The following is a 26,454-nucleotide window of genomic DNA, read 5'->3' on the forward strand; positions in this document are numbered from 1 at the left end:
CAGCAGATGAACGAAACAGTTCTTACATCAACAGCTTTTCTAGCCACTCATCTTTTCTCTTTCTTTCTCATCATAAAAATCTGCCATGTCATCAAAGCACCACTGCACTGATATTATTGCATTAGACATTCTGGAGAGAATAATACAGAAATGTGTCTTCAAATATTTGGGTTTTTTAATAGTTTATGCCTGTTGAACTGCGTTGTTTTTTAAATCTAACCTCATACGTTCTTTCTCACCCTTTGCAGACTTGCTCTGTAATTAGTGGCAGAGTTGACTAAAGACAATGACAGTTATGCCAGGTATTTCTACTTGGTTTGCTGCAATAACCATATTTTATTGTGCTTGAAGCCATTAGTTGGAGACAATCTGCTATATAGAAAAACCCTGTGTATTTTAACAATGGCTAACCACAATATCTTAAGAGATAAAATGAAACTGCATTTGATTCTGCTGGAACTAGAATGAACACATCCTGCCTTCTGAACACAAAAAGATTTAATTAAAACTGTGTGCTTTCTCCATAATTTCATTCTGCAAATGTTCCTTATGGGCAAGTTAACAATTTTCAGCTAGTGAGAAAAAATGGAGTGTCTACAATGCTCTCTAGCCAAGCACATGTGCATTTCTTCGGACACTGAGGATTTTTATCAGATCTTAGAAACAACGTTTCAAGTCACAATTCTCCTGTGTTCTTCTTTCACAGATGCCTTCATATATTCGCAGTGCAATGACTTGATCACTTATAATCCTTCTTTTTCACTAACTTACGAAGCATCTTAAACAAGTACACCGGAAAGTCTACCCACACAGAGAAATCTGATGCCAGGTATCACTTGCAGTAAAAATCAGTCTTGGTGAACTCACTAGTGTAATTAATACTTTGTTCTAATTACCTTCTAGAGCATATTTCATGTCCTGGGCAAACAGAGTCCACATGATTTCAGCACTGATTTTTCCCATGTTCAGCTCTTGAGGGAACCTGCAATCAATCACATTACAAAAGTTCACCTGCTGCTAGGAATGATGTTTTCAGCTGCACAACAAAAAGGCAAATATTTCCACAAAATAATTCCCCTATTATTCACTTACGGTATTTTATGTTTTGTAACAATTATATAAACCATGTAACCTTCAAATAAAAACTTCCCTTACTTGACATTTTAAATCAAGAAACATTCATCTATCTTGCAGATGATCCTTCAACTTTAGGTAAATTAGGTGGCTTATGAAGAAACGTGAAACAGTTTGCTCAGATTTTTAGCAGTCACAGGTTTTTCTTTATTCCCCTGTGACACTGGAAAAGAGTGAAGCTGTCTGTGAAGCTATATTGGTTTATATTTATATCGTAGAATCCAATTCACTGAAGACTTCCACCTCGAAGTATGGATAAAATAATAAAGAATATAACAAATAGTGAAAGGCAGATTTTGATTCAAAATTTTAGTTTTGGTCTCATGCTTCATGTCATCTTTGAGAAACAGTCCTTTTCAGATACTTTCTGCTGTTATCAAGTAAGTATTTTTAGACAAATTTTTCATAGCTCTCAGCTGCTTTTTATTCAATCAAAAGAAAGGCGTTAATCTTTGAGTTACCATTTTCACTACTAGCAACTAGCAAAAGCTGGCATTTTAGGGACCAACACTGTGTTTTATGTCACTTTTTTTGTCTTAGAAGAAGGGCTGTCTTTAATGCAGGTGTGGAGCTGACATTAATAGAGCCACTCAGGACACAGAAGCAGAGCCAGGCAGGTCAGGCAGATGAAGAGCAGAAAGCAGAACACAGAATCTCTCAGTGGGGTGAAGCCGTTGTTTATAGCACAGGGGTGCAGTGAGAGCCACACAAATACACCCAAAGTTCACCAGAAACACATAAAATAAGGGGATATATTAATGAGGATACAAACAGAGCTGTGTGGCTTTTGTGTTGAGGTTATTAGAATTTATACTAGCAGAGAATTGGATCCAAGGTATTTTGACCTTTTAGAAAAGCACTTATCAAATTCAGAAAATATTCTGTAATAATTTCTGTAAAAATGTAAGAATTTATAAAGGTCTTGTTGACGTAGAAAGAATAAGAATTATGAGCAACTTTAAAGTGGTAGCAGTATGCCCTAAGTACTGCATTCATTTTAGAGACCTATTTGACCCTGATCATATCTGCAAAGAAAAAGTACTTAAACAGCTCATTAGCTCTGCCACTTTAATAAGAACCAGTTGCTGGCTGAGTTCACTGAGCCATCTTTATGCTAATGGCTGCTCAATTAAAGAACTTCTTATTAATTCTGTTAATACAAAATTAATTTCTGTTCAAAAGCTGAAATGTATTTCAGCTGTCTTAATTTCTTTACCTCCAGTCCACTTTGAGTTCTCTCTTAGCACTGTATTTGAACTTCGACAGTGTTGCTCTGAGGAAGTATTTTACAGCTGATTTAATATTGACACTGTCTTTTGAGCATATTACAAGGCTGGCCATAAGACAAGGCTGGGTCTGATAAAAGTGCACTTGTTTGATTAGTGATAAATAGATTTGTCTATGCATATTAACTTGTGAAAGCACATGCACACATAAACTGCAATTATCAATGTTGTTTAAATTAGTTCAACACATCCCACCTGGCTTCAGTTAGGTGAAGTCCAAAATTGATGACATTTTTTTATACTTCTAACAGACTGGTGGGCATTGCACAGCTACCAGTCACGGGCATGAGGGAACTACCAGAGGTATCCTTGCAATTTACTATATGTGAGAAGCTGACATCGCTAATGCACAACAGAAGCCCACAACACATTCTTCATGCCAAAGAAAAATGGTAACAGAAGCAGCTGTCTTATTAAAGGGAAGGGATAATCAAAGGTCAAATACTACAGCATCTATAAAAATATGGGATTTTGCATTATTTGTATTTTATCACCTTACTTTTGGTAAAAAAACTTTTTCAAACTACTTCAGATTTTGATCCCTAAGGTGCAAAATGTCAGAGAAATTTCCCATGCAAATCTCTACACATTACATTTTCTAATCTTTGCAAAAGCCATGTATTGTCACATTTCTCAGTGAAGCAAAAGGACAACCAGCAGAGTGCCCTGTCAGTCATTTAGCTTGCACTTGCTACAGTCATTTCTGGCCCACAGGCCCTAATTTTCCCAATTTCTGTGTCATTCTTGGAACTATATAAAATCTCAGTTTATCCAGACAAGTTATGTTGCCCATACATGACCATATCCATGTATTTCCAAAAATACTAAATTGCATATACAAGACAGCCACTTATGTCTTCTCTCTATTGATTTTAAATAAGCAAAGATACAGTGAAAACAGTTCTTATTGGCTAATTCCAATGAAGGGCTATATATAAAACCACAGATCAATGGAAGGAAACTGAACTCAGCTTAAAACAAAAGGAAAAGAATTAGTGTATAAGCAAAACATATATAACCCCCCAAAGCACCCCAGACAGTACTGCAAGTGTAGTTCGACCCTAAAGTCAGAAAATTCTATCATGACAATTAAAAATGCTTTTTCTTAACTTGTGCTGCCAAATCTCTGGTCTGCTACATCTTGAGAATATCAAAATCTCCGAACCTCAGATGTACTTTCTCAGAACAGCTCATTTTCCATACTTGGTGGCTTCATTCTCATCCAGGTGCTAAATCTCACCAGTCGTAGGGGGTGAATATGTTCAGTTTTGTGCTGTGCATGCAGCAAGAGGATAGATCACACCATCTGTGGAGTGCTGGCCATGGCCACTGCTTCACTAACCCTTCAGACAAAAGCTCCTTTTGATTTTGGAAAATATGTATTCTATTTAAACTGTGAGCAAAGAGTTCATTTATTCTTACATTTTGTGCTCTATTCTCATGTCTCCAAAGCTTTATTTTTAACACTCCTTTCTCTGAAGAAAAAATAATGGGCAAGACAGTATACATAGTCTATATAACTAATCTGGTCTGTCAGTGTTACTTTGTTACATGAGAAGCTACAGTGGGTAGGGTGAAAGAATGAGAACAGCTTTGTTACACAGGATAATGTTCAGAAGGTCAATGAAAGAAGTGATACTCCTATGTTTCCACAGAACAAAGTGTAATTGTTAATGGGGAATATCACTGGTCAAGACACAAAACCTATCAGATAGACTTTCCATCATGAAAGAAACATTCTATAGGCTGACACAGTCCAATTCATGATACAGTGTACTCTGATTTTTTCACTTTCATAATTTTTTTTTCCACTGACCTATGTTTCATAACCCACCAACATGTAGGTTACAATTATGCTGTTTCTACAATATATGTTACTATTCCCAACTTTTCAGAGTTATTAACATCTTAGCTCCTGAAACATGAGGAAATCTTCTCCTGCAGATTTCATGTGTTAGTCCTTTCCACAGTGTGTGGAACACAATGTGATCACAGAGAAAACAGATCTGAACATTGCAATGATCTAAGAATCAGTAAAGAACAAATGTGAAAGTCCCACCAGAGCTGTCTTGTTTCTTAAATTTATACTACAGTGACAGCTTGACTGTTCGGAGTGTATGTAAAAAAAAAACAAAAAACCAAAAAAACCCACAAGCCTGAAGTTTAGATCTTGCTTTCAAAATACAGAAGCATACTTGAGTTGATGATTTTGTTCTTGATTTGATGTTCCTTTTATTAGAATAGATATTTTATTTGACAGCAATTTCTCCTGTCTCACAGCACATACAATGCACATTAAAATTGCCAGAAAGCCTGGATTTGCCTGTGAATCAGGTTTCAAACACATTTTACATTGTTTAACTACTACAATGAGGATTTTAGAACTTAAATAGCAGACCATGTTTTTCCCTCAAACTTGTCAAGTTTCTCATGTCGTGTAAGAACTGCAGGTTGCACCCACACTCCCACTGGGTGGCCTGCTATGGTCTATCAGTGGCTGCAATGCTTGCTGAGGCCATCATGTCATGTTTCATCTGGATTCATAATCTGATACAGTTCAAACTACTCCATCACAGCGCAATTTTTTGCCTCTAAGGCAGATATAAAAATAGGGTTTCCAAAACCAGTTGAGGAGTAGAATTCTGAGCAATATTATACAATTGTGAAAACTTTAATCAGAATGCTCTCTTGGGGATCTTCACTTACCTCATTTCTAAGATAGGATTCAAATGGATGCAGGCCTGAATACTCCACTGAGACACTGCATGGCCATATATTTCTAATAAGGAGTCATATTTTTACAGTATCCTTGTGCATTCAACTTGTATTTCCTATTCATCCTTTTTAACCCATTTTCTTTTCTGGGGTAAGCAGGGGGAAGGAGGCTGTCTCATTTTTTCTCAACAGTTTTTTCATGCTGCTTTTGTGTTAGGATAGGCTTTTCTTTTTAAAAAAATGTATCCAAAGCAACTCTGAACAGTTTTCAAGTTTTTTCCACCCACAGCCTCCTCATCTTTTACTTCTGATGTCTCTACTTCTAAAAGACATGTTATTCCCTGTGTTCACTCTTTCACGTACAAAACAACAGCAAAACCTAGCAAGAAGTCAGAGACACAAGCTCTCTGCCTTAATCTGTCCCAATTCCGTCCACTCCTGATTCTCTTTACACATCTTACACAATCATTCATCTGTGCTTTAGGGAACCTACTAATCTCCTAAGAAGAATTCTGTTCTTTATGCCTTTACTTTCTCCCTCACAGCTGTATAAAAAAACCAGCTAGGACAATTTTTAGGATAATCAACATGCATTTACCTTGTTCAGTTTCAATGAAGAGACTGAAATGAATCACATATATGAACTTGTCTCAATTAGATATTTTACAATGACTGTATTATTTATGCAGCCTGTCAGACAAAAAGTTGAGCTTTCATTAATGGAGAAACTCGACACTATGTCACAAAGATGGAGTAAACAGGAAAAGTGCTTCCTTTCCTCCACAGGGTAAGAACTTATTCCTTAATAGGGTCAGCGCAACAGATGATTGAACAAAGAAATGTTTATCATCCAAGACTGAAGCAATACTTTATTTCAAGTAAAGGAAGGAGTCAGAAGTCAATGAAATATCTTTCAGCTTCTGGTTACCACCAGGAGGTTTGTTTGTCACTTTTACTCTGGGGCTATAAATAGAATGGTACCTATTATCAACAGACAAGCACATCTCAATGTACAGAGTGCCTTCTAGTATCTACTCTATCTACTTTATTTCGGCTGAAAAAACCCAGTTTGTTCCTGCTTCCCTTCAGAGCATTCAATTAAATGAAATTGCAGAAACTCTATTAATTTTTTAGTCATAATACAGATGTAGGTTTCAATGTTAACTTTTGCATAAGTCATCACAGCCAGACTATGCTCAGATTTTCTGCAATTTCCCTGTAAAATGGCTCCAAAGAGCTAAAAGAGTTAAAGCATTTCCCCAGGGCCTCATCACGTCACATTTCAATTAGTGCGAGGCCTGTTTCTCCAGCTGTAATATGTGAAACATGTTCCTTTGCACTCTTTCTATATATTTCATGTTCAAACTCCAGCACTGCCTTCTTTTTCTGTGTTTATTGATTGTTTCTCTCCTTTCTACTCATGTATCAACCTTAAGTTATTTGACTTGTCTTGGTTATTGATTGTACCTCCCTCATCTGCTAAATCATCAGTTCTGAGAAGTCAGCTTCCATCTCCAGGATACTGCTCTCCACTTTATATATTTTCAAATCAATCTGGCCAGACAATTGTAAATTCAAAGAGGGTCTTTTTGTGAAGTGCATTTGTTTTTACAACTACATGCCTAAAAATCATACCTAAAAGAGTTTCAGTATGATTTGAACACCATGCGTGCCACAATGCTCTCGTACCATCAACACCATTGCGCTGAAAATTCCCTTCCCTGAAATGTCACTGACATTTCCCTTCTACCCATTTATCTCTCTTGCGAATATGTTGCTACTTAAAGTTTTGAGATGACTCATATACCACTTGTCTTTAATGTTCCTAAAACCAAAAGATTGCCATTATCAGAACAGTAAGTTTTTATCAAACTATGTCAATGCTACATTCTGTATAAAAATCTCTACCTAGATTCTATTTAAAATACAACTTCTGATTCAGTCATATTTCCTATTTTAATAAATCCATGATTCTTAATTTTTGTGGGGAAAGTAATTACTTACTGGTTCAAGATTGGTGTATATGCTGTTTTGTCTTCATCTATAATGGTGACCATCAGAGTAATCAGCTGTGCCCAGAAATCCAAATTCTTTGTTGTTGGTCCCTGTTCCTCTTTAGGAACTTCTTGTTTCTTACTCTGTCAAAGCAAGATTGAATAGATTTTTATTAGAGAAAATAATAGAAATTTTGGACCAAGACTGGCTAACCAACAGAGCAGAATATTTGATAAACTGTACTTGGCTGTGGACAAATATAAAGAACCATAGTGAAAAGACTGTCATGTCAGCAAAGGAGATCAATAGAGACTTGGTTTTTAGTGCACACTCACTCTGTAATTAGATACATTATTAAATTCTTTGCTGTGCTGAGACTCGGCACAGGTAGAATTGCCTGTTGAAGCAGAACTTTTATACCCAACACAATAAAGACTGAAAAAATCAATGCTGAGGAGTGCTTAATGTTTTGTTTTGAATTATAAGCTGAAGGTATTAGACCTAACAGCTGCTTATGATGTATGGTCTAAATGAAGAAGCAGTTGAATTGCCCCTTATTTTATTGAGAATTTTGCATTCTTTAATTTCACTAAAATGTACATTTACAGATAGACTTTGTCTCTACAGATTTTATTTACGAACTCTTAGCCTACAATTTCCAGGCAAAGTATTTTGCATTTCTTTGCTTGGCAGAAGGATCAGATTCCTCATCAATGTCCAATAAATAACTTCTTTCTAGGGGACCCAAATACGAAAAGAAATATTTTTAATTCTATATGAACACATACACGAATAATTTCTGACACACAGAGCTATGTCTGCCCATGCTAGATCTACACATGCTCTTCTATACTGCTGTGTGAGATTGAAAGAAGTCTCAGCTAGGAAGTCAGAAAATAAACATGCCTGTGTCCCTGCAAGTTTAAACATATATTCCCTGTATTTCTCATTCCTACTCCAACTACGAACACTTCAATGGGCCTGGTATCTTTTTGAATATGCCTAACACTTTATTAGTGTCACAATGAATTAATTAAAAGTTATTTAAACCTCAATTAACTTTTATCTGTGAATAGCATTTAGAATAGCAGAAAGGGAATTTCAACAACACCTATTTGAAACTGTTTTTGTGGCCACTGTGGAATATTTTAGACAAGTATCATTAATCACACTGCTACATGCTCAGTTGAACTACAAGGGTACCACCTCAGTGTCTAAAGCAAGAGAAAAAAAGCTCAGAAGCAGGTCAAAGAATGCTGGGTCTGGTGTCACCAACAATTAACAGCTGTGAATGCAAATGGGCGAGCTTTTCAAAACAGAAAAGACCATTAGAGCAATAATGTCATTCACAAGGGCTGTCCCTGGAATACATTATATTTTTACTAAAAAGGTCTTGCTTATATATCAAAGATGTATGTCTAATAGTCCATTTTTTTCCTCAGGAGTTTGTTAAATCAAGCCAACTGAAAGGCAGCTGTAGGAGACAAAGCCACCTCACACGGAGCTCAGCATCTTATCCAAGAACTGTATTTCACAGCAAGTGACATGTAGCTGAGACAGCTTTTCACGGCTGTGAATGTGAATGACAGAATGCAAAATTCTGTTACTCAACACAGATATCAAAAAGTAACTAATTTACAAAGTAATAGTTGCAGAAGGGGGTCCTTTCTACAAAAAGTTTCTGGAAAAGAAATCTCTTTAAAATCTGTTTGACCTTTTCAAAAGTCCCAGAGAAGGTATTTTTAAAATAGTCTCACATTACAGATGTAGTGTTATGTCCTGAAATGAAAGTGCATACTCTGCCCATCCCTACCTGTTATATCCATTCTTTACCCTAAAATCTACTTAGTGTGTTAGAAAGGCTCAGAGTCATTCAAGCTCCTTCTACCTTTTTTATATATATAATAGTCAGTACAATGTTTTGCTTCATGTACAACAGACACCTTTGTAGAAGCATTATAGAATTATGGAATACTCTGAGTTGGAAGGGGCCCACAAGGACCAGAGTCCAGCTCTTGGATTCGTGCACAAGGCAATGCCCAAAACCACTCGGTGTGTTTGACAGTATGGCCCAAATGCTTCCTCAGCTCTGGCAGGCTTGGTGCAGTGCTACTATAATGAGGTTAAATAGTGGTGGAAATTTGAATTCAATCCAGATCTTTTTTTCACTCTCATTATACCCATTGAAAGGAAACTGTCAGTCTAAAAGCATGCACTAAATAGCTGATATACCTAATTAGTGCCACACTGGCACAAATACAGTGAGAAGATATAGGAGACCCTAAATATTGCTTATTATTGCAGAGGATGATAACAGTGAGAACTATTTAAAAATACAACTGAAAAGGTCAAGAGGAACAAAAATTCTTGATATAGCAAGATCAAAAATGATTAATTGAACTGATGCTATTAGTGGTTCTTTATTTTAAAATAAATTATCTTCTGAAGTTTCCTGTCTTCTGTTTTGGTTTGACACAGAACTGCACAAGCTCAAATCACAGGCTCCTCTTCCAGTAACCAAGAGACCTTTCCAAATACTGATAGGAATGAAAGTTTTCCAATTAGTAGAATCACTTTGTTTTTCATGAACTTTTTCACATAGGAAAAGCTGTTTAAAATATCTTGACCTCCTGTAACGTCACTGTGGATGGTAATGCTGCCCACACGCACAGAACCACGAAATGCCAGAAGATGTCCTACACTTAAAAGCTCAATAAGTGGGGCCAAAGGCACAACAATTATTTCCTAAGGGGCTTCTGCTGGTAGATCAAACAAGCAATAAGAGCAGATGATATCTACCAAGACAGGTTTTTATACTCTCATATTAATTGGTTTTGGGTACTTCTTGTCTTTAGTATCACCCTAGAGTGGTAGCAAACACCTTATAAGAAAAGTGTCCTTAAAGAGAAGTCATATTATTCACTTGAGATTCACAAATACAGTAAGTACTGGAGATTCTCTGTGATTTTTTTTATTGCAACATCCAAACAAGGTCGTAACTCTTTGTCTTTTGCCACATAAGACATCAAAATGAAAAAGAGGATGTGTGTAAGAGCAATTTTTCATAGGATATGAATTGAAATAAATTATTTGCACCTAATTGTGTTTTTCTCTTTTACTGTGAAATATCCTAGTCACTTGAATTCATATGCAAGCAATGGATCATGCAGCACAGAGCCTCCAAAATCATTACTGTTTTGCACATTCTCTTAAAGAAAAAAATAAAATGTAGACGGAGTTTTCTGAGTTTAATGGAAAAAAAAAGGCTAAACTGTTGACAAGCAAACATTTTGTTCTCTAGAAAAGTGGCTGAGAGTGGAGAAAGCAATCTCTGACACAGTGTGAAGCAAGATTAAAATCTACATCTATACTACCCTGAGACAAATCTGTAAAGCCTCATCTGAGAGACAGAGGGCTTTCAACTTCTCCCATCACTGATTTTACCAGATTGTAGGATGAATGTCTGGTTTAATTTTCTTTGTTTTTATTTTCTTGTGTTCTGTGCAATCAATATCCATTAGTATCTGTGTGACTTTGATAAACTGAATCCTATGATATCAGAAAGTTATATATTGCTGTCTGCTGCATACTTCAGGCTAGGTTTCAGAATGAAGCATTTTCTATATAAATTATGATAGAGTGGAAACTCAATGGAAACTAACAAAATAGCCTTAATCAGCACAAGGCTACAGAGGGCAATTTTATAGACCAGTCTTAGATAACAAAATATTAATTTTAACAATTCTTCCTTGTCTAAACTGCATATTTATTACTTATATAACATATAAATATTAATGTAGAATCACCACCAAATATACAATATGCACTCTGTATAAAATAGACACATATGCAGACATTTACACCTGCCAATTTTTAGAATTTTATTTAATTTTAATGATATTTTTAATATCTAAAAGAATGAAAATTTGGCTTTACAGAATTTACTCAAGAGAGCCTAAAGCCAGAAACCACTTGCAGACATGCATTCAAAACCTGTTAGGGATTTCCCTGTGCAGTGCTGTTGCCCAGTAACTAACTCCTAAACCATTAACTTATTTAAAACCGAAATCCTATTTGAAGAATCATCACAGAATCACAGAAGGGTTTGGGTTGGAAGTGATATCAAAGATCATCTTTTTCCATCCTCCTGCTGTGGGCAGGGACACCTTTCACTAGACCTCAGAGTCCCATTAAAACTGGTCTTGAACACTTCCAGGGATGGGGCACCCACACCTTCTCCAGGCAACTTTACTTTATGTATTCTCCGGTACAAACTGAAGTGGAACAGAATTCTTTTGGATTAAGAATTGTCAGCCTTTTTCTTCAAGGACTGGCATGTGAATGGAGCTGGTTTAAGCGGTCTATCTGTTCAGTGCAGTGTAACATGCATAGGTCCTCTGCAGAGGCCAGCCAAGTGATACTGAGGTTTTGATCTGACCTACCCACCCAGAAGTGTTCTGCTTCTGCAGGGAATATATGGATGAAGACCAAAGTGAGTCCCTCACTTCTTGAAGCTCTTTGACTTTCTAACCAGTGTTCTCAGACAAGCTGCTAAGAAGAAATTTTATCTGTAAGATTTGGTCTTCCTCTGACAGAGAATTCTCAGAATGGGGTTGGAAATACCAGAACACAAAACCCTTCTGTACTGAGGTAATTTTCCAAATGTTTTTCTATTACTGTGGTTGACACGCTGCCCATCAAACACAGTGCTGCAACACAAGGAGAGATCTCTAAGGACCCTCTACATGCCAGATTTGAAGAAGTCAGAACCTTTTCAGTGCATCTAAAGCAATATGGAAATATAACAAAGCGCCTCAGAAGTAGGATTACTTGCCACTGAAATTTGCATACCTGAAAAATAGGACTATCTGTAGTAAACACTTTTGCTACTGCACTTTATTTCCCACCTCATACTTCTGAATGTGTTTGAAAACCACAGATTGCAGTATAAGAAATCAATAATCTAGCTTTTTTTTTTTTTTTTTTTTTTTTTGGTCATTTATACTAAAGAGAAAAAACTACATCTTCAAAAACAGCTATTAGGCTTGGATGCCCAAATCCCTAATGGAAAAGTGACCAGGGACTCACAGCTGAGTAAAGCAAAACTGAGCCAGCTCTCAAAGCATAGATCCATCCATGTGCTCATCTACAGCTCGAATTCCCAGAGCTGGGATGTTTTTAGTACATTATCAACCCAAGTCAAGGTGCTATGCTCCTGTGAGAGATAAGTAGCAGGGGTAGAGTACTGTGCTGCTGCAGTTATACCACACCTGGCTCCTGAACAAGTTAGTTGATTTTTGTTACCTCCTGTCTACACCAAGCTGTGCTGTGACAACATGCAGAGCTGAGCAGACTCAAGTAAACACCCCACATTCTACCCTAACATCAGGTAGAATATCAGGCCTGTACTGATGAGCTGGTGCCAAATATAAAGTACTCCAGTGTTCTATTCCAGTATATTGGTGCTATCAGTCATGAAATTATTTGTACTGATCAAGAGTTCTTCAGATAACGTGAAGGGTATGGTCTGCATTTCACTGGTGTCACTCAGTGGAGAAGACTGCAAAAAGAATAATTGAAGGGACTTCAGTCACTGTGAGCACCAGCCAGGATTTCAAAATTTGTTTTCTCAAGAAAACAGAAAGAGTGACATATCTGTAAATTGAGTAAGAAAGCTATCAAAGGGCTTCCTAAACTACTACTTCAGGATATTTTTTTTTAACATAGAGCAGCTAAGCACTTCACTCAGATAACTGTTAATTAAAAAGAGAAAATACTGCATGTGCTGCATATGGAAGTAGATAGTTCTTCACCAGAGGGCTTTGCCTCCAATAATAAGGATAGTAATATACATGTCAGTAAGACTGTCAAGCTATCACGTTTTATTGTCTGTGGTAGTCATTGGCTTTTGCCACCAGCTGTTCTTTGTATTCTGGTGTGGAACTGTAGTATGACATTTTTACATACTGTTAGCATTTGCAACGCTTCACCCCAGGAAGTACCCTCAGGGGTGATATTTTGCTGCAAGACATTAGCTTTTTAACGGTGATCGTCTGCCTGACACAAAGGTAGAGAGTAATAAAAAGAGAAATTGGAGACGGCTGAGCATGTTTTGTGATTTACTTGTTGCATTTATTGTGGCAAACATCCAAACACTCCAGTTCGAGCGCCCTCAATTTTAACAGTCACTGCTCTATTTTCACCCCAAACTTAAAAAATCCCACACAATCAGACCTGAAGCATGTTTTCTAGAAATACTATGGCAGGCATCTCTGAGAATTTTAGATTGCAGCCAAAAGACACTGCAGAAGCTGGGTGCTCTGAGTTACACACAGATACAGACCCTGAGCATACAGGGGCCTCAGCAGGACAACAGCTGCCAGTCCTTCCCCTGAGTGAGAGCAGGTGCTGACCTACATAAGAACCATTTCTTGTGGCTTTGGGGCTCATCGATTTCAGTTCTCAGTACTCACAGCTCAAAGCTCAGCTGTGCAGCTAAAACATGAACCTCCTGTGCTGCAGACCCACGCCAGGATGAACTCCCCTCCTCCCTCTGAGGGGAGGAGACCTAACCTGATGGGGAGGAGAGCAGAGATAAAGGAATGGGTACTGACAAAGACTTAAGGGTGGAATCTGGTCTAATCTAAGGGGCTTGGACACAAAGTTAATGAAATGTGAATTACAATATTGGTCACTGCTTCATTGTAACAGTGGTTCCACAAGCCAGTCACCCGGATTCACTGGAAAGCCTCCAGAGCTAGAGGTCCAAACAAACTGCACACTTAAGTGTTCCTAAAACCAAATGCACTTTTGGATATATTGATAGAAAACCGCGAGAGGATCATGCTGAACAAAGTCTCCTTGTACAACTCAAGAGCTGATGTAGAATTTAGGTAGTCTTTTGAATTAATTTTACTCATCTCTCAATTAACATTAGACCATTTTTACTTCTCAGAATTGTCTCCCACCTTCTATGAAAAAGTTTGACTGTCTGGCATGAAGATTATATGTGACTGTTGCTTTAACTTTTTGTTTGATTGTGATGTGATTTGCTGTTGGAAATGACTTTTTTTGAATGCAATCCATTTATTTTAAATTTTGCTTCTTACACACCTTCATTGAAGTTTCTTGCACTGCTCGGTGATTGTAACTGTGCAGACAATCGTCAGCTTAAAGTTTCCACATAAAATTGCCCCTGCTACAAATCTTGTGAAAGAGAACTCAAGAGGTACAGAAATACAGTGAAAAGCAGTTAACTCAGTTTTCCAACTGAGTGAATACTTGCAGATTGAGAGAAAAATATAACAACATTGCCTGTTTTGCCTCAAACATAATTTGGAGACAACCCTTACTTAAGTAAGTTTTACATTGTCTACCAAGCAGAAAAGCTGTAATACCCCTGCACTTTAAAACCATATTTTGAAATAGACAGGCTAAACAACTGTATGGAGTCACATTAAAAAGCTGTGAATTTTTTGAATATAGATAAGCTTTTGCAGTTGTCACAATGCTTTGCAGAGGTAAGACTTCATCACTTTTAGCTGTTTACTGAGGACTAGAATCTCCTGATAAACTGCAGACTTATGTAATACCCAATCTAGCAGTACTTCATATTATATTTACCAGACAAGATCAAATTGCTGCAGAGTAAATGTTAGCGAGAAAACAGAACATTTTGTGACGTAAATAGATGTGATGCCTGAAGCTGCTCCTTCCATTAATTTATGCTCTTACTCTGCTTACAATATAATCTGTTGTAGGATAAACATACATCAGCACTATGTGTGGAGTGCTTATTGGTGCTGGTGAGAAATTCTTACATTCAAGGCTACAGTTAAGTTTTCTCACATAACAGGAATCCAACATGAGAAAAAAAATTTCTCATTTCAGAAATGTTGAATAGATAGCAAATATCACCTTTCCTAAAATACAGGAATTCATATTCTCAATTTAAGTGAACTATGCTTTCAAATAAATTTTATTTGGAGTCCTATATCATTAGGATGAGTATTATTATTAATTATATACACACACAAAAATGTGCATTTGCCAAAGAACTTAGTTAATCCTGTTCAAGGCTGGAAGAGTCACAGAACTACCGTTTTTTCAGCGTACCATCCAGAAAGCAAATACAAATTACCTCCTATTACAAGGAGGTAATATGATAAAGATGTGATGCTCCTTTAAGACATTAAATAATTCTAACATTACTCACAGAATGACATATCGCCTGACATTTGGAACACAACAAATGCTGCAATTATTTTGCATTGACAGTTCAACCTGACAGATTAATATTAAGAAATGTTTCAGAATTATCCTCTGCTTTCTTAAAGCATGGATCCAAGTATGCATCACAGGTGCTAAGATATAAGGCTGGAAAGACTATACCATTTTCAGCAAATTAAATTTTTTTCTAAAGCTACAGAAGTGAAATGTTAGGTTTTAAATAACTATTTTCCTGTTACAGATCTCAAATGAACAGTAATCAATCAAATGTCATCTTACCCCAAACCACTAGACAATTTCCTAGTCATGTCCAACTTGATAACTACATTATGAGTTAAAGTGTCCATTTTGAAACTCATGTTAAACATTTCAGAGTTCATAGCTGTGTATGAGTGCATTTATGGTATGTTGCTCCTCCATGCATAAATAAAATGAAAATCTGAGTGCTTTGATATGAAGGAGCACTGGAAGGCTTTCTGTTTACTAAAAGCAAACTAACAATAACGAATGAGCAATAGCACAAATGAAGTTCATTTTGACCTTACCTGATCCACTAATTGGGAGTACAGATCATAGCAATTGTCAAAAATGTATTTATAAGTTGAATCCAGGCAGGCTCTTACACAGTCTTTCACCACAGTACTAGCTCGAGGGGGACTCTGCAATTCCAGGACCTAATTAAGTATTTCATAAATAGAAGAATGTCAGAATTAGATTGAACACAAAAAATTCAAGTGTTGAATGTAGTTCTGTTATACAGGATGAAAGATATTCAAATAAAGCTATGATAAAAATAATTAAAATTGTATTGAATTAAGGTGGATTTAGTTCAAAGATACATTAAAACACATGCAAGTAGATTTTATCACTAAGTTTTATTTGAATTAAAATATTTATATGATGAAAGAGGCATGTTTGCCCAAGAGTGTATAAGTTTACATCTTAGGGTTTACGTTTTAAAAGTTTTTTATTATTTAGGAAATAAGTAAACCATATATTATCTGCTTTCCTTTGAATAAGAATATCAGACAAATAGTTATTTTTTTAAAGCAAAGGGTTAATCTTTTTACTCCATTTCAGGATACATTAATTCAAACTTTAACTTAATAGATTATTTTAATTCTCTTCATGTAGTTGCCTAATGCAATGGAATCACATGCTATTATGACAAAGGTTGCTTTGTGTTTCTCTTTTATAATTCAGTAATATCAATGTTTACCATTCCATTCGAAAAATATTTCCATGCTTGACCACTTAGATATCAACCTTTGGAGAGAATAAGGTAATAACTAAGGTGAATAGTTATCAGATCTTTTTTGCTGTTTGACTCGTGATTCTATTATGTCAGTAGAAAACCACTACTCTGTATGACTCCTAAGGAGTTCAGCTAAGTATGCTTTACGTGACTTGACTTTAAACTAATTAAAAAGGTAAGTTTTTTATTTCCTTCAGGAAATTTATTTGGGAAAGAAAAGGACAATACCTTCATCCGAAAAAAAGTAATGCTGGTTAGCAGGTCCACAGTTGACTTTAGATCTTGGAGTCTTTCAGAATTGCTGGCAGGAAAATTATCCTGGAAGCAGGGAAAGAAGGAATCGTGAAAAATTTGAGTTGCAGGTAAAATCCTTGAACAACTAGTCAGAAACCCTCTAAGAAAACATAAGGTGCTGCTTGGAAGGATTAGAGATGTTCACATTTTCTGGATTCTGCCTGTGAGGTAGTTAAAGATGAATATCCCTTGGATATGAGTAGGCACACCTTTGATAATGCTCCTGCCCTTGTAATATGCATAATTAAAAATATTGTGATACTCCCAAAACATGAATGGAGTAAAGAAGTCTGGAAACTGTTGCTAATGAAAATAATTTATGGGTTTTACATAGCACATACATCACTCGTAGGCATAAATGCAGAAGTAAGCTTAATGCAGAAATAACATATAAAATTTTTGCTATGATCTCTGGGTTAACAGACTGATATGAAGTAGTGTTATTTAAATAACTTCATACTAATGGAACTTTAGCCTTGTGCTATGATACCAGCTGGACAGCATTCTTCAAAATTAAAAGACCTTAGCATGAACATATCTCCTTCCTGAAGGACATGGTCCTAAAAACTAAGTATGTGCAACTTCCACTTCCTCTAATGCCTTGGGGTTCTTTTAAACATTCCATTTCTGCTCCAGTTTTAGAGAGCAGGCCAGATGAGCACAGAAATCTTTGATGGGGAGGCTGCCCGTTCCTAGAAGCTGAAAGGAGAGCCACAAGTGATGAAGCCCTAACTCAGATATTGTCCAAGAGTTTCATGATCCAGTGGACTGGAGAAGGAGAGGGAGTTCAGAACCACATGGTAACTGGCAGGTACTCAGTGCAGGCCTTCCTGAAAGGCTGGCTTTGGAGCACACCTCAGTGATAGGAGATTGCATGAGGCAGAAGTGAAACTTTCCACCACACAGAAAAACAGGGAGACAAGACTCTTTCAACATTACTATAATAATAGCATGCAAGTTGTAGCAAAGATGTCAGTCTCTCAGAAAAAACGTGACTTCACTTTACACTACCTGAGTCAGTGGAGGTAATTCCCAGATGAATTAACTTAATCAACTGAAGACTAGTTATAGACCAATTTAATCAAAGTTGTTGCATACTACTCTTTCTTGAATGTGTGCTTATCCCTTGACCCATTCTTAGCTTTAGGAAAGAAATGACTAAGCTTTTTCTTTATGTCAAATTGGAAAAATATTGGTGTTAAACAGCCTAAATTCTACAAATTTTTGTTCCAAATGATTTGGGGTCTCATGTTGGCTCTAGATAGAATACATTGTACATACCCTGTATTTAGATAAATCAATCCTCAGAGAATTGTGCAACTGATCCAGCAGTTTTATGAACTTTTCTCTCTGTAAAAAGAAAACAAGAATATGTTGCACTAGACTTTGCAGGTTCCTGTAATTGCTGGGGTTTTAGAATGCTTCTTTCCACTCTTATTTGAAAATCAATTTGTTTTCATTATTTCAAATACAAGCGATGGTTTGAAATATCTGTGTTTCAAGGTCAGGTGATGCATCTTCTTTTGCTTTATTTTCCCTTTCTGTCTATATTGTGTATCTGGAATGCATTAAACACTGTGCAGCTGTACAATACCTTAGTGAGATTTTGCAATGCAATATTTTGCAATGCAGTATTTTTCTGTCTTACATTTGTCTTGCAATTGATTAAACTCTTGAAGAAAGCACCTCCCCCTTCCTTTAATAAGTAAGAAATGATGCTCATTTACAACAGAATTTGTTGCAAAAGTATGACATAAAATTATACTTCTGAAACAGAGGCTTTTGTAGGAATAAGTTAAGTAGTACTAATACAATGCAATTATATTTTTCCTTTTGAAATATGAAGATTAACTTGTTATCTTGATAAATGAAGGAGCAGTGAAAGTATTTGACTGTGTGATTTCCAGCTGAGTCGTGCCATTTTCAAGTAATACTAATGAGAGTTTCTAATTACCATGTTAGAACATATTCCATAGTCTACTGCACAAAACTGAAATCTCAGCCTATGTGAATGCAGCAGATTTCTGGAAGAAGCAGCAGCTAATAGCTCTCAGGCATCACTGATTGTATCTGCACCATCCCTCAAATGCGATGATCAGTAATTTGAAAATAGAGTCTTTGTGCACTGCCTCTCATCAGTGGAGTTCTAACCTGCACCAAACCCCACTAATTTGGCACAGCTCCCTTCAGGGATCAATCAAAAGAGAACTTTTTTGTCATGTTATAAATCTGTACTGAAATATTCAGTCAGCCAAATCATTCCCAGCTGTAGCCGGAGGATTTGAATTTGAGATGCTCTTTCTGATGAATGATGTGCAAGTATTCACTAACAAATGCCTTTTGACCCAGGAGAGAAGAATAATCTAATATTTTGCCTATAAGTCAATTGTTTGAAAAAAGAGCTCCAAATCTCTATTAGTGATGCCTACTACTCTTTTCCCATCCATCTGTTGAACTATGAATTGGATTGGAATTGCGTCAAAGGCAAACTGGCATAAACATCAGAGAAAGGACTTAATCTCTGTCCAGTCTGAGGACAAAAGTAGTTCTGATCACTGGAAAAATGGAAAAAAAGGATAAAAAACCCCAGCAAAACCATCCTGAATTTCAAAAGCTGCATCAAAGTCAAAGGCCTAATAAAGCTTGAACACTGAAAGAGAAGACTTGTCCAACAAAGATATTGTCATTTTTGGTTTACTCCTCCAAATGTATAATTTCATAATTTTGTCTGAAAAATCTAAAATTCATAATTCCTCTATTATTCTAAGGCTGGAGAAGAGTACTAGTGCCTCTAACACTACTTCAATAAAACTTGAAATTTGGAATTTTACTTGTATTTAATAAATTTTAATTATTCTAAATGGTTTATTTCATGTCAACAAATGGTATTTTATGAAAACTGTAACATCAAATATACCTTTGATATCAGCCCTACAAATAAAAACCCTACTAAAAAAAAAGCTGAAAGAATAAACTAATTTTTCAGCACAAGTGTTTATACTTTCTCTCTATCATGTGTAATACCAGAGCTGTGAAGGCAATTTCTCTGAATTATTGCTCTGCCTTCCTGCTCTCAATTTCCTGTGAGAGTAGGAAGAAAGTAGAATAAAGAGTATCTTTATTTATTATCACGCTCAAAGACTAGGAAGTCCACACTGTGAGATACTTATTCACAGAAGAAAATTTACCAATAACAAAAGAAGTATTACCACATCCTGAAATGCTACTATTCATGCTAAAATTCCTGATACCTAAATCCAGGACCTGGAAAATGCACCAGCAAAAATTTCAGCAAAAATAAGAGAGAGTCCATTATTATGGATCCCTGTGAGAAGAGCAGCATTTATGGCTACATCCATTAGGTTCACATAAGTTCACTGATGACACAGCCCAAGAAAGGAATTGCATCCAATACTTAGTCTAATGCAGTTAGCAAGGCCCACTGCAATAAAACAAAAACGTGTTTGTTAGAGATTTTAGTACTGTGAATGTGTGCCAGAGCTTTCAACCCTCCATGTCTCACAAGGAGCTGAGCAGCATCTTCCCGGGCTTTTATAACAATTGCTTTTAAAGACTCAGGGTACAATTTTCAAAAGCTAACAACAACCCTTACCTTTTAAAATGAGCAATTAAAAGAAAATATTCAAAGTAAAAGTTAATATGGAATATACTAGAAAAAAAAAAGGACTAGAACTTTATTAAAAAGGAAAATCTACTAAATCTACTTACCCCAAAGTTAGTAGCAGCAAAGCGATCTGAGGCAGATACATTAGTTGCTGCTGTTGTATGAGCATAGAAAGCATTTATATTGGCCAACAGTGTACTCATAACTGCTGGAACACCAGGGCACATGTATTTAGAAGAGAGACAGGAAAAGTGCCTGCAATTCAAACAAACCGTTACTAAAGATGGCAGGGAATCTGCTTCTTCTCCCATTATAATTTCATTCTAACTCCAATGATGTAATGTTCAGGTTGCCTCCTTGAAAATTGTACAGATGCATATGAGGAAAATCCAGACATGTTTGATATAATTGCCACTGTTGCACACTAAACACAAAAACATGGCTTAAATTTTTAAGTGTTATTAAGTAAAACATTCATTATTAAAGAAAACCTAAAAAGAAAACTCTAACTCATCATCGTGGAAAGTCACAGAGATCTATAGTAGAAGATTTAATTGTTACCAACAAGAAGACTCAAACCAGCATTTTAGTGTGGCTTTTATTTTATGTTACATTATTAATGAAAGGTACTTCAAGCAGCTTCTGGGTTCACCTTGATTTGAATTAGGCCATAACTGAAACTGTTCCACTTCAATCCAGGCCAATAAAATTTAGGTGATCAGTATGTTAAACCCAAAGCAGCCAAAACCAGAGGCGCAATGTAGCAGCACTTTTTACTTGTTTAAAGAAACAGGAGATGCCTGCTGGTAGCATACAAAGAGCTTATAACACAACAAAACATGAGAGGTACAAATAAATGAAAGATCTGACACATGAGGAGAGTGAACATCATCACTGTAAACATAAATTCCTAATTTCAAGATTTATAATTAGGCAGGACGGGGAGGGATAAACACTAAATGTACACCAACAGGAAAGAGAATGAGGGGGATTAAGAAAAGATGGTGATAAAAATGGGTGTACAGCCAAACAGAAGAGGATTACGAAATTCCAATCAGTCTGTGTGACTGAAGGTCCTGATTTGGCCACATGCTCCTCTTAGCTGGAGTCTCTGGCTCCTCTCTCCTCTTCCTCCTCAGGAGCATAAGGCAGAGCAGTGTGCTGGACCTGAACCACCTGGGCACTAATGCCCTTCCAAGAAAAAAATTAACACAAGGTACAATTGAACTCTCCTGCTGAACTTAAGCCAAATACCCTTAACTGTTGTCCCTGCCCATATCATCTTTCAAGGCATCATTCAAGATTATTTTTCTGTAGGGGCAATCATTAAGTGCTATTATCTGCATTTTACATAACTGAGAGAAACTGCACAAAACTACACAGAAACCAATCACACGGTCCAAGACTAGAATCCAGCATTCCCACCTATATGCTCACAGAATAGTGTTACCAAACCTTTAATTCATTGCCAGTATTTTCAAGAAGTTCTTTTGAAGACTGAAATGTGAATTCAACAAAAGAACAACAGTCTTCTACCCCTCAGAAAAGTCTTTCATTATATGTCACATGTTTTCTGTCAAGTAGAAGAATAATACTTTCCTTTGTAATAAAATACAATAGTGATGTCAGGTGGTTCTCACCAATAAAGGTAACCTTTAAAGCTAATAGAAATATCTCCTTATCTGTGAGCAAGTTTGGGAAATATACGTTGGGATGATCAGAACCAGTTTTCAAAATTTGAAAAAATAATTAATACTTCTACTGATGACCTTTAATTTCCAAAAGTCTTTTAGTGGACTTAAAGGTCCTTAGTGCACAAATAACATCAATCTGGAGATAAAAAAGCACTAATAACCCCACCGGCCTTAGAGTCACACCTGTGACACATGCTCTGCTGAGGTAGAAGGCAGGCAAAAGGAGCAGTCAACAGCAGAGAAATCATTGAGATTGTCTCAATTGCCTTCAGGGAACATGGCAGACAAACGTGGAAATATTGTTTGGGTCAGCTTTTTAAGGTGACTTCTGCAGGATCCTCTAACCATTTCACAGTGAGCTACCCATGACCTGTACTGAATTCTTATCCTGAAGAATTGGTACAGACTCAAACTGTATCAATTTTTCCCAAGGAAAATTTAAAACACTTGGTATAATTTATGTCCTTATTGTATCACTGCCTTGTTTACCTGTAATGTGCTTAGTGAAAATTCTGATAAAGCATCTGTGACAGATCTTTTTTTCTCACCATAATTTAATTAAAATCTCCAATGTTCACAGAACCCATTAAGTACACAATATGGGTCATGACTCTGAGTGCTGATAACTCAGGTTATCAGCTACCTGCAAGATACCTGGATTCCTTTTGCTTGCTAAAATGAATAAATCAAAGTAAACCCCTGCCCTTGTTTTCGCAGGTCTTTGAATACAGCAGCCAATAGCATGAGTTATTAACAATTTCTAGTGGCCACATGATGTCACAGCAACCATTGCTAAGCCTCACACATTTTAGAGCAAGGCTGCACTGCTTAAGCTACTGTGGTGTCTGAAACCAGGTCTGCTTGCTCCAACTTTCTTACTATGCAATTTCCTGACCCACAGACAGTGCCTGGGATTCTTCCAATATTTCTGCTAGCATGAATTAGCGAAGAAAGAAGTCTAATTGATGTGCTGTACTCATCAGTAAGCAAATGCTATCAATAAAAAATTAGTTTAATGGGCGATTTGTGTGCTTTTTGCAATGCCGCCACATTAATTGAAAACTAGCAGGAGAACAAGATGACATAGTTAGTGCCCATTAACCTGCTGGAATGAGAGCTCTGTTGCTGATTGAGAATCATTAGGCTCTACCTGTGGTGACTCTTGCCAGTAAGAAATAAAGATCTTAATAGAGCTTTTATTGCACTTGACTCTATTACACAGTAAATTCAGGTTGCTGATATTATGTGTAATTTCAGTGTCTAGTCAAACACTGTTTCAATACGTGCTCAGATTTTTGCCTTCTAAAGAGAAACAAATTATGTTGAAAGATGAATGACAGGAAAAAAGTTACTGCAGAGTGAATAAAGTTCCAGTATGATTCCTTCTAGACATCGAATTTACAGCATAAACTGCCATTAATCACCACAGTCATCAAAATAAAGGCCAGCTGGATCATTGTGCTGTTTTTCTACTTTTTCTTGCTGTTTTCTGTGATACTTATTTTCCATCCTTTTGTCTCACACATCCTTGCTTGTACTTCTGGGAGTCACACGTACCAGTTGTGTGGCTAACAGCATCTGCCTGGCTGCTACCCATCACAAAAAACCAAAAAAATTCTCATCTGAACCCTGTAATAATGGCTGTAATTGTCTCACTTTTCCTAATACAGACTCCACGAGGAGCGGAAGAATAAAATAATCATAAGGAGGAAGAGTGGATTATGTAGCCTGTACAGTCAAGACTTCAAAGAGCTGCAATTACTGCAACAGAATCAGTCTTTCTGTTGTATTTTGGTTTGGGTCGATGGCTGTTTTTCTACGCCCATGAATTCTACAATTGGTAACTTAAAGTAGATTAACTTGCTCAGGAACTGTGCAGTTGTAATCCATATCTTGAGAATAAAACATCCCTTCTAAGGCAGCATCTTTAGGGAAAAAGTGTCTACATTTATCTCATAAAAATGTGGAGGTGTTCCTATCTCTAGTAAGAGGTGCAACCACACCTGAGTTCATTCTCCTTCTAAGCGTGGTGAGAATGGTCTCACTGGGGACAGTGACTAGAGCAGACAGGTAACCACCTGTGTGATATCTTCTGGGCTGATTCCCATGTGTCAGCATGAGTATATTCACTGTATTTTGAAAATCATGACTAAATTTTTGAAATATTATTTCTGCGCTCTAAAGGAAAAAAAATATGAGACAGAAGGAAATCTTCAGGGCTTATTAAGGGATCATAGACAACAAGGCCACCATCACGAACCAGAAATGATAGACAAGTGAGATTGTTTACTGCTGTAGTGGGACAGGATGCCAAATCACTTTTGACAGGGGTACTTTAGAGAAGCTTAATCAGGTTTATGCTGTGTAGAAATGCAGAAAGGCATGTGTTCCTACTCCAGCATATGCCATCTATCCATACTTAAAAGGGTCAAGGCTGAGTATCATTAAGCAGCACTGAAACTTTATATAATATCTAACTTTAAAATAAATATACATACTAAAAACCACATTCAGGCAAAAAGAACACCTCATTAGCAGCATCCTAAAACTCACGTAGCCTGATGAAGTGCAGATGTTTTCTGAGATCTGGATCCTGAGGTATTAAAGCTTAGTCAGTTTTGCATTTACAAACACAAACATTTTAATTTGCAATGTTATCATGAGACATGCAGTAGAAGTACTCTGCAACTAGAATCTCAAGCAAAAAATGCTTACACAATATTCCTCTGGGCAAAGTGATTACATTCAAATTCTCTCTCTGCTGTATAGTAGAATATTGCTTTTGTTTTAGTAGGAGATCTTTGTTACCAAATGCAATCTGATAATTCTATTTTCCAAATCAAGAAGCTGTACATTTTCTTCCTGCCACTAAAATTGTTCCAGAAGAAAAAAGTAATCTCATAAAAAGAAATAAAATCAGCGGATAACAGTCAAAAAGAAAATTCCTCATGACAAATAGACTTAGTGTCTTCACTACTCTTCTCCCCAAAGTCTGAATGCTCTGAGATGTGTCTGCAGATGAATCAGCAAAACAATATATAAAAATATATATTCTTGTCCAAGTATTACTTGAAATTACACTTATCACTGATTTTATTTCTAACTTAAACAGGCTGGAGCTGTCCCTCAAAAAGGCAGTACTCATTCTTGACATGCAACATGTTAAAACATACAAGGATGTGGGTATGAGGGCAATGAGCTTTTATTTCTTGTGACTATCAATACTGAATTCACTTTCTCATTACATCTTCCTTCAGACACCTAGTTTACAGTCAACAACATCAAGAAAATTTGGGGGAAAAGGTATAGAAGAAAGCAAGAACAAAATGACAAGGCAAAATAGGTCAATTAACTTAAAATGGCTTTGCTAGAATTTCTGAGTAAGGACTCCTGAAAAATGGGTTGGAGTACTTGCCTAGCTCCATGTTAGATGTGCAGACTAAATTTGCTTACTTCTAATGCATATCTGTACTTCATGTTATTTACTGAGATAAAAATAAAGCATCTTCTTTATATAAAAACATAATCTGTCAATTTCTATTACTTTTAAGTAAAAAATATATACTCACATCAGTTATATTGCTACTTCTGCAATGCTGACTTTTGCAACATCTGAATTTCTAAAATAAGTTTCAAACTTTCTGTAAAATTTTGCAGTATTTTAATACCCCAAGAGATGAAGAAAAACAAAATTCAAAATAATTTTGGGGTTAAGGTTGTCTGTTAAAAATACAGCCATGTTATATTGAGATAACTATCACCCCAGTAGTTGATTAAGACAAAACTAATGCTAAATCAGCCCTTTATTTCTTATGCAAATCTCTAATAACAGCCCTCCTTTGCCATTAATAGCTCTTAACAATTCATTCTGTCAAATCTTGAATTCATTTTGTTACACGCAGCAGGAACAACTCTATCACTAACATTTTGGCAAAAATGCCATACCATTTTAAATCAAATCAGAAAACTACAATACCAAGATAAGCTAATAACATAGCAATCACACAGAGCTGCAGAGAAACTAAACACAGAAACACAAATACTCATGAAAATCAACACATGGATTCGTCCATATGTAGTTTAAATATAAAACAGAGTTTCATATCTCAAGTTTCATTAATTATTCTGTGCAATGCTGTAAAAGTTCCTTGAAGGAATATCATTAAAAATGTGTATATTACAAAATACATTCCCTATACTTCTATCAGATGAACAATACTATAATTC

The 26,454-nt window shown here is 36.3% G+C and overlaps 1 protein-coding gene across 1 annotated transcript in view; it reads right to left on the reverse strand.

Moving 5' to 3' along the window:
- The window catches only part of UNC13C (unc-13 homolog C), a 136,382-nt gene that overhangs the window by 49,230 nt on the left and 60,698 nt on the right, over positions 1-26,454 (reverse strand). The window contains exons 13-18 of the mRNA XM_066196662.1: positions 20,638-20,788; positions 18,190-18,258; positions 16,843-16,932; positions 15,905-16,033; positions 7,140-7,273; positions 897-982 (exon numbers count right to left, since the gene is read on the reverse strand). Coding sequence (XP_066052759.1) covers positions 897-982; positions 7,140-7,273; positions 15,905-16,033; positions 16,843-16,932; positions 18,190-18,258; positions 20,638-20,788 — 659 coding nt within the window. The remainder of the gene's footprint in view (positions 1-896; positions 983-7,139; positions 7,274-15,904; positions 16,034-16,842; positions 16,933-18,189; positions 18,259-20,637; positions 20,789-26,454) is intronic.

Source organism: Chamaea fasciata, unplaced genomic scaffold (assembly GCF_029207755.1).
Source record: "Chamaea fasciata isolate MVZ Bird 193981 ecotype frontalis unplaced genomic scaffold, bChaFas1.0.hap1 SCAF_14, whole genome shotgun sequence".
Classification (NCBI taxonomy): Eukaryota; Metazoa; Chordata; class Aves; order Passeriformes; family Sylviidae; genus Chamaea; species Chamaea fasciata.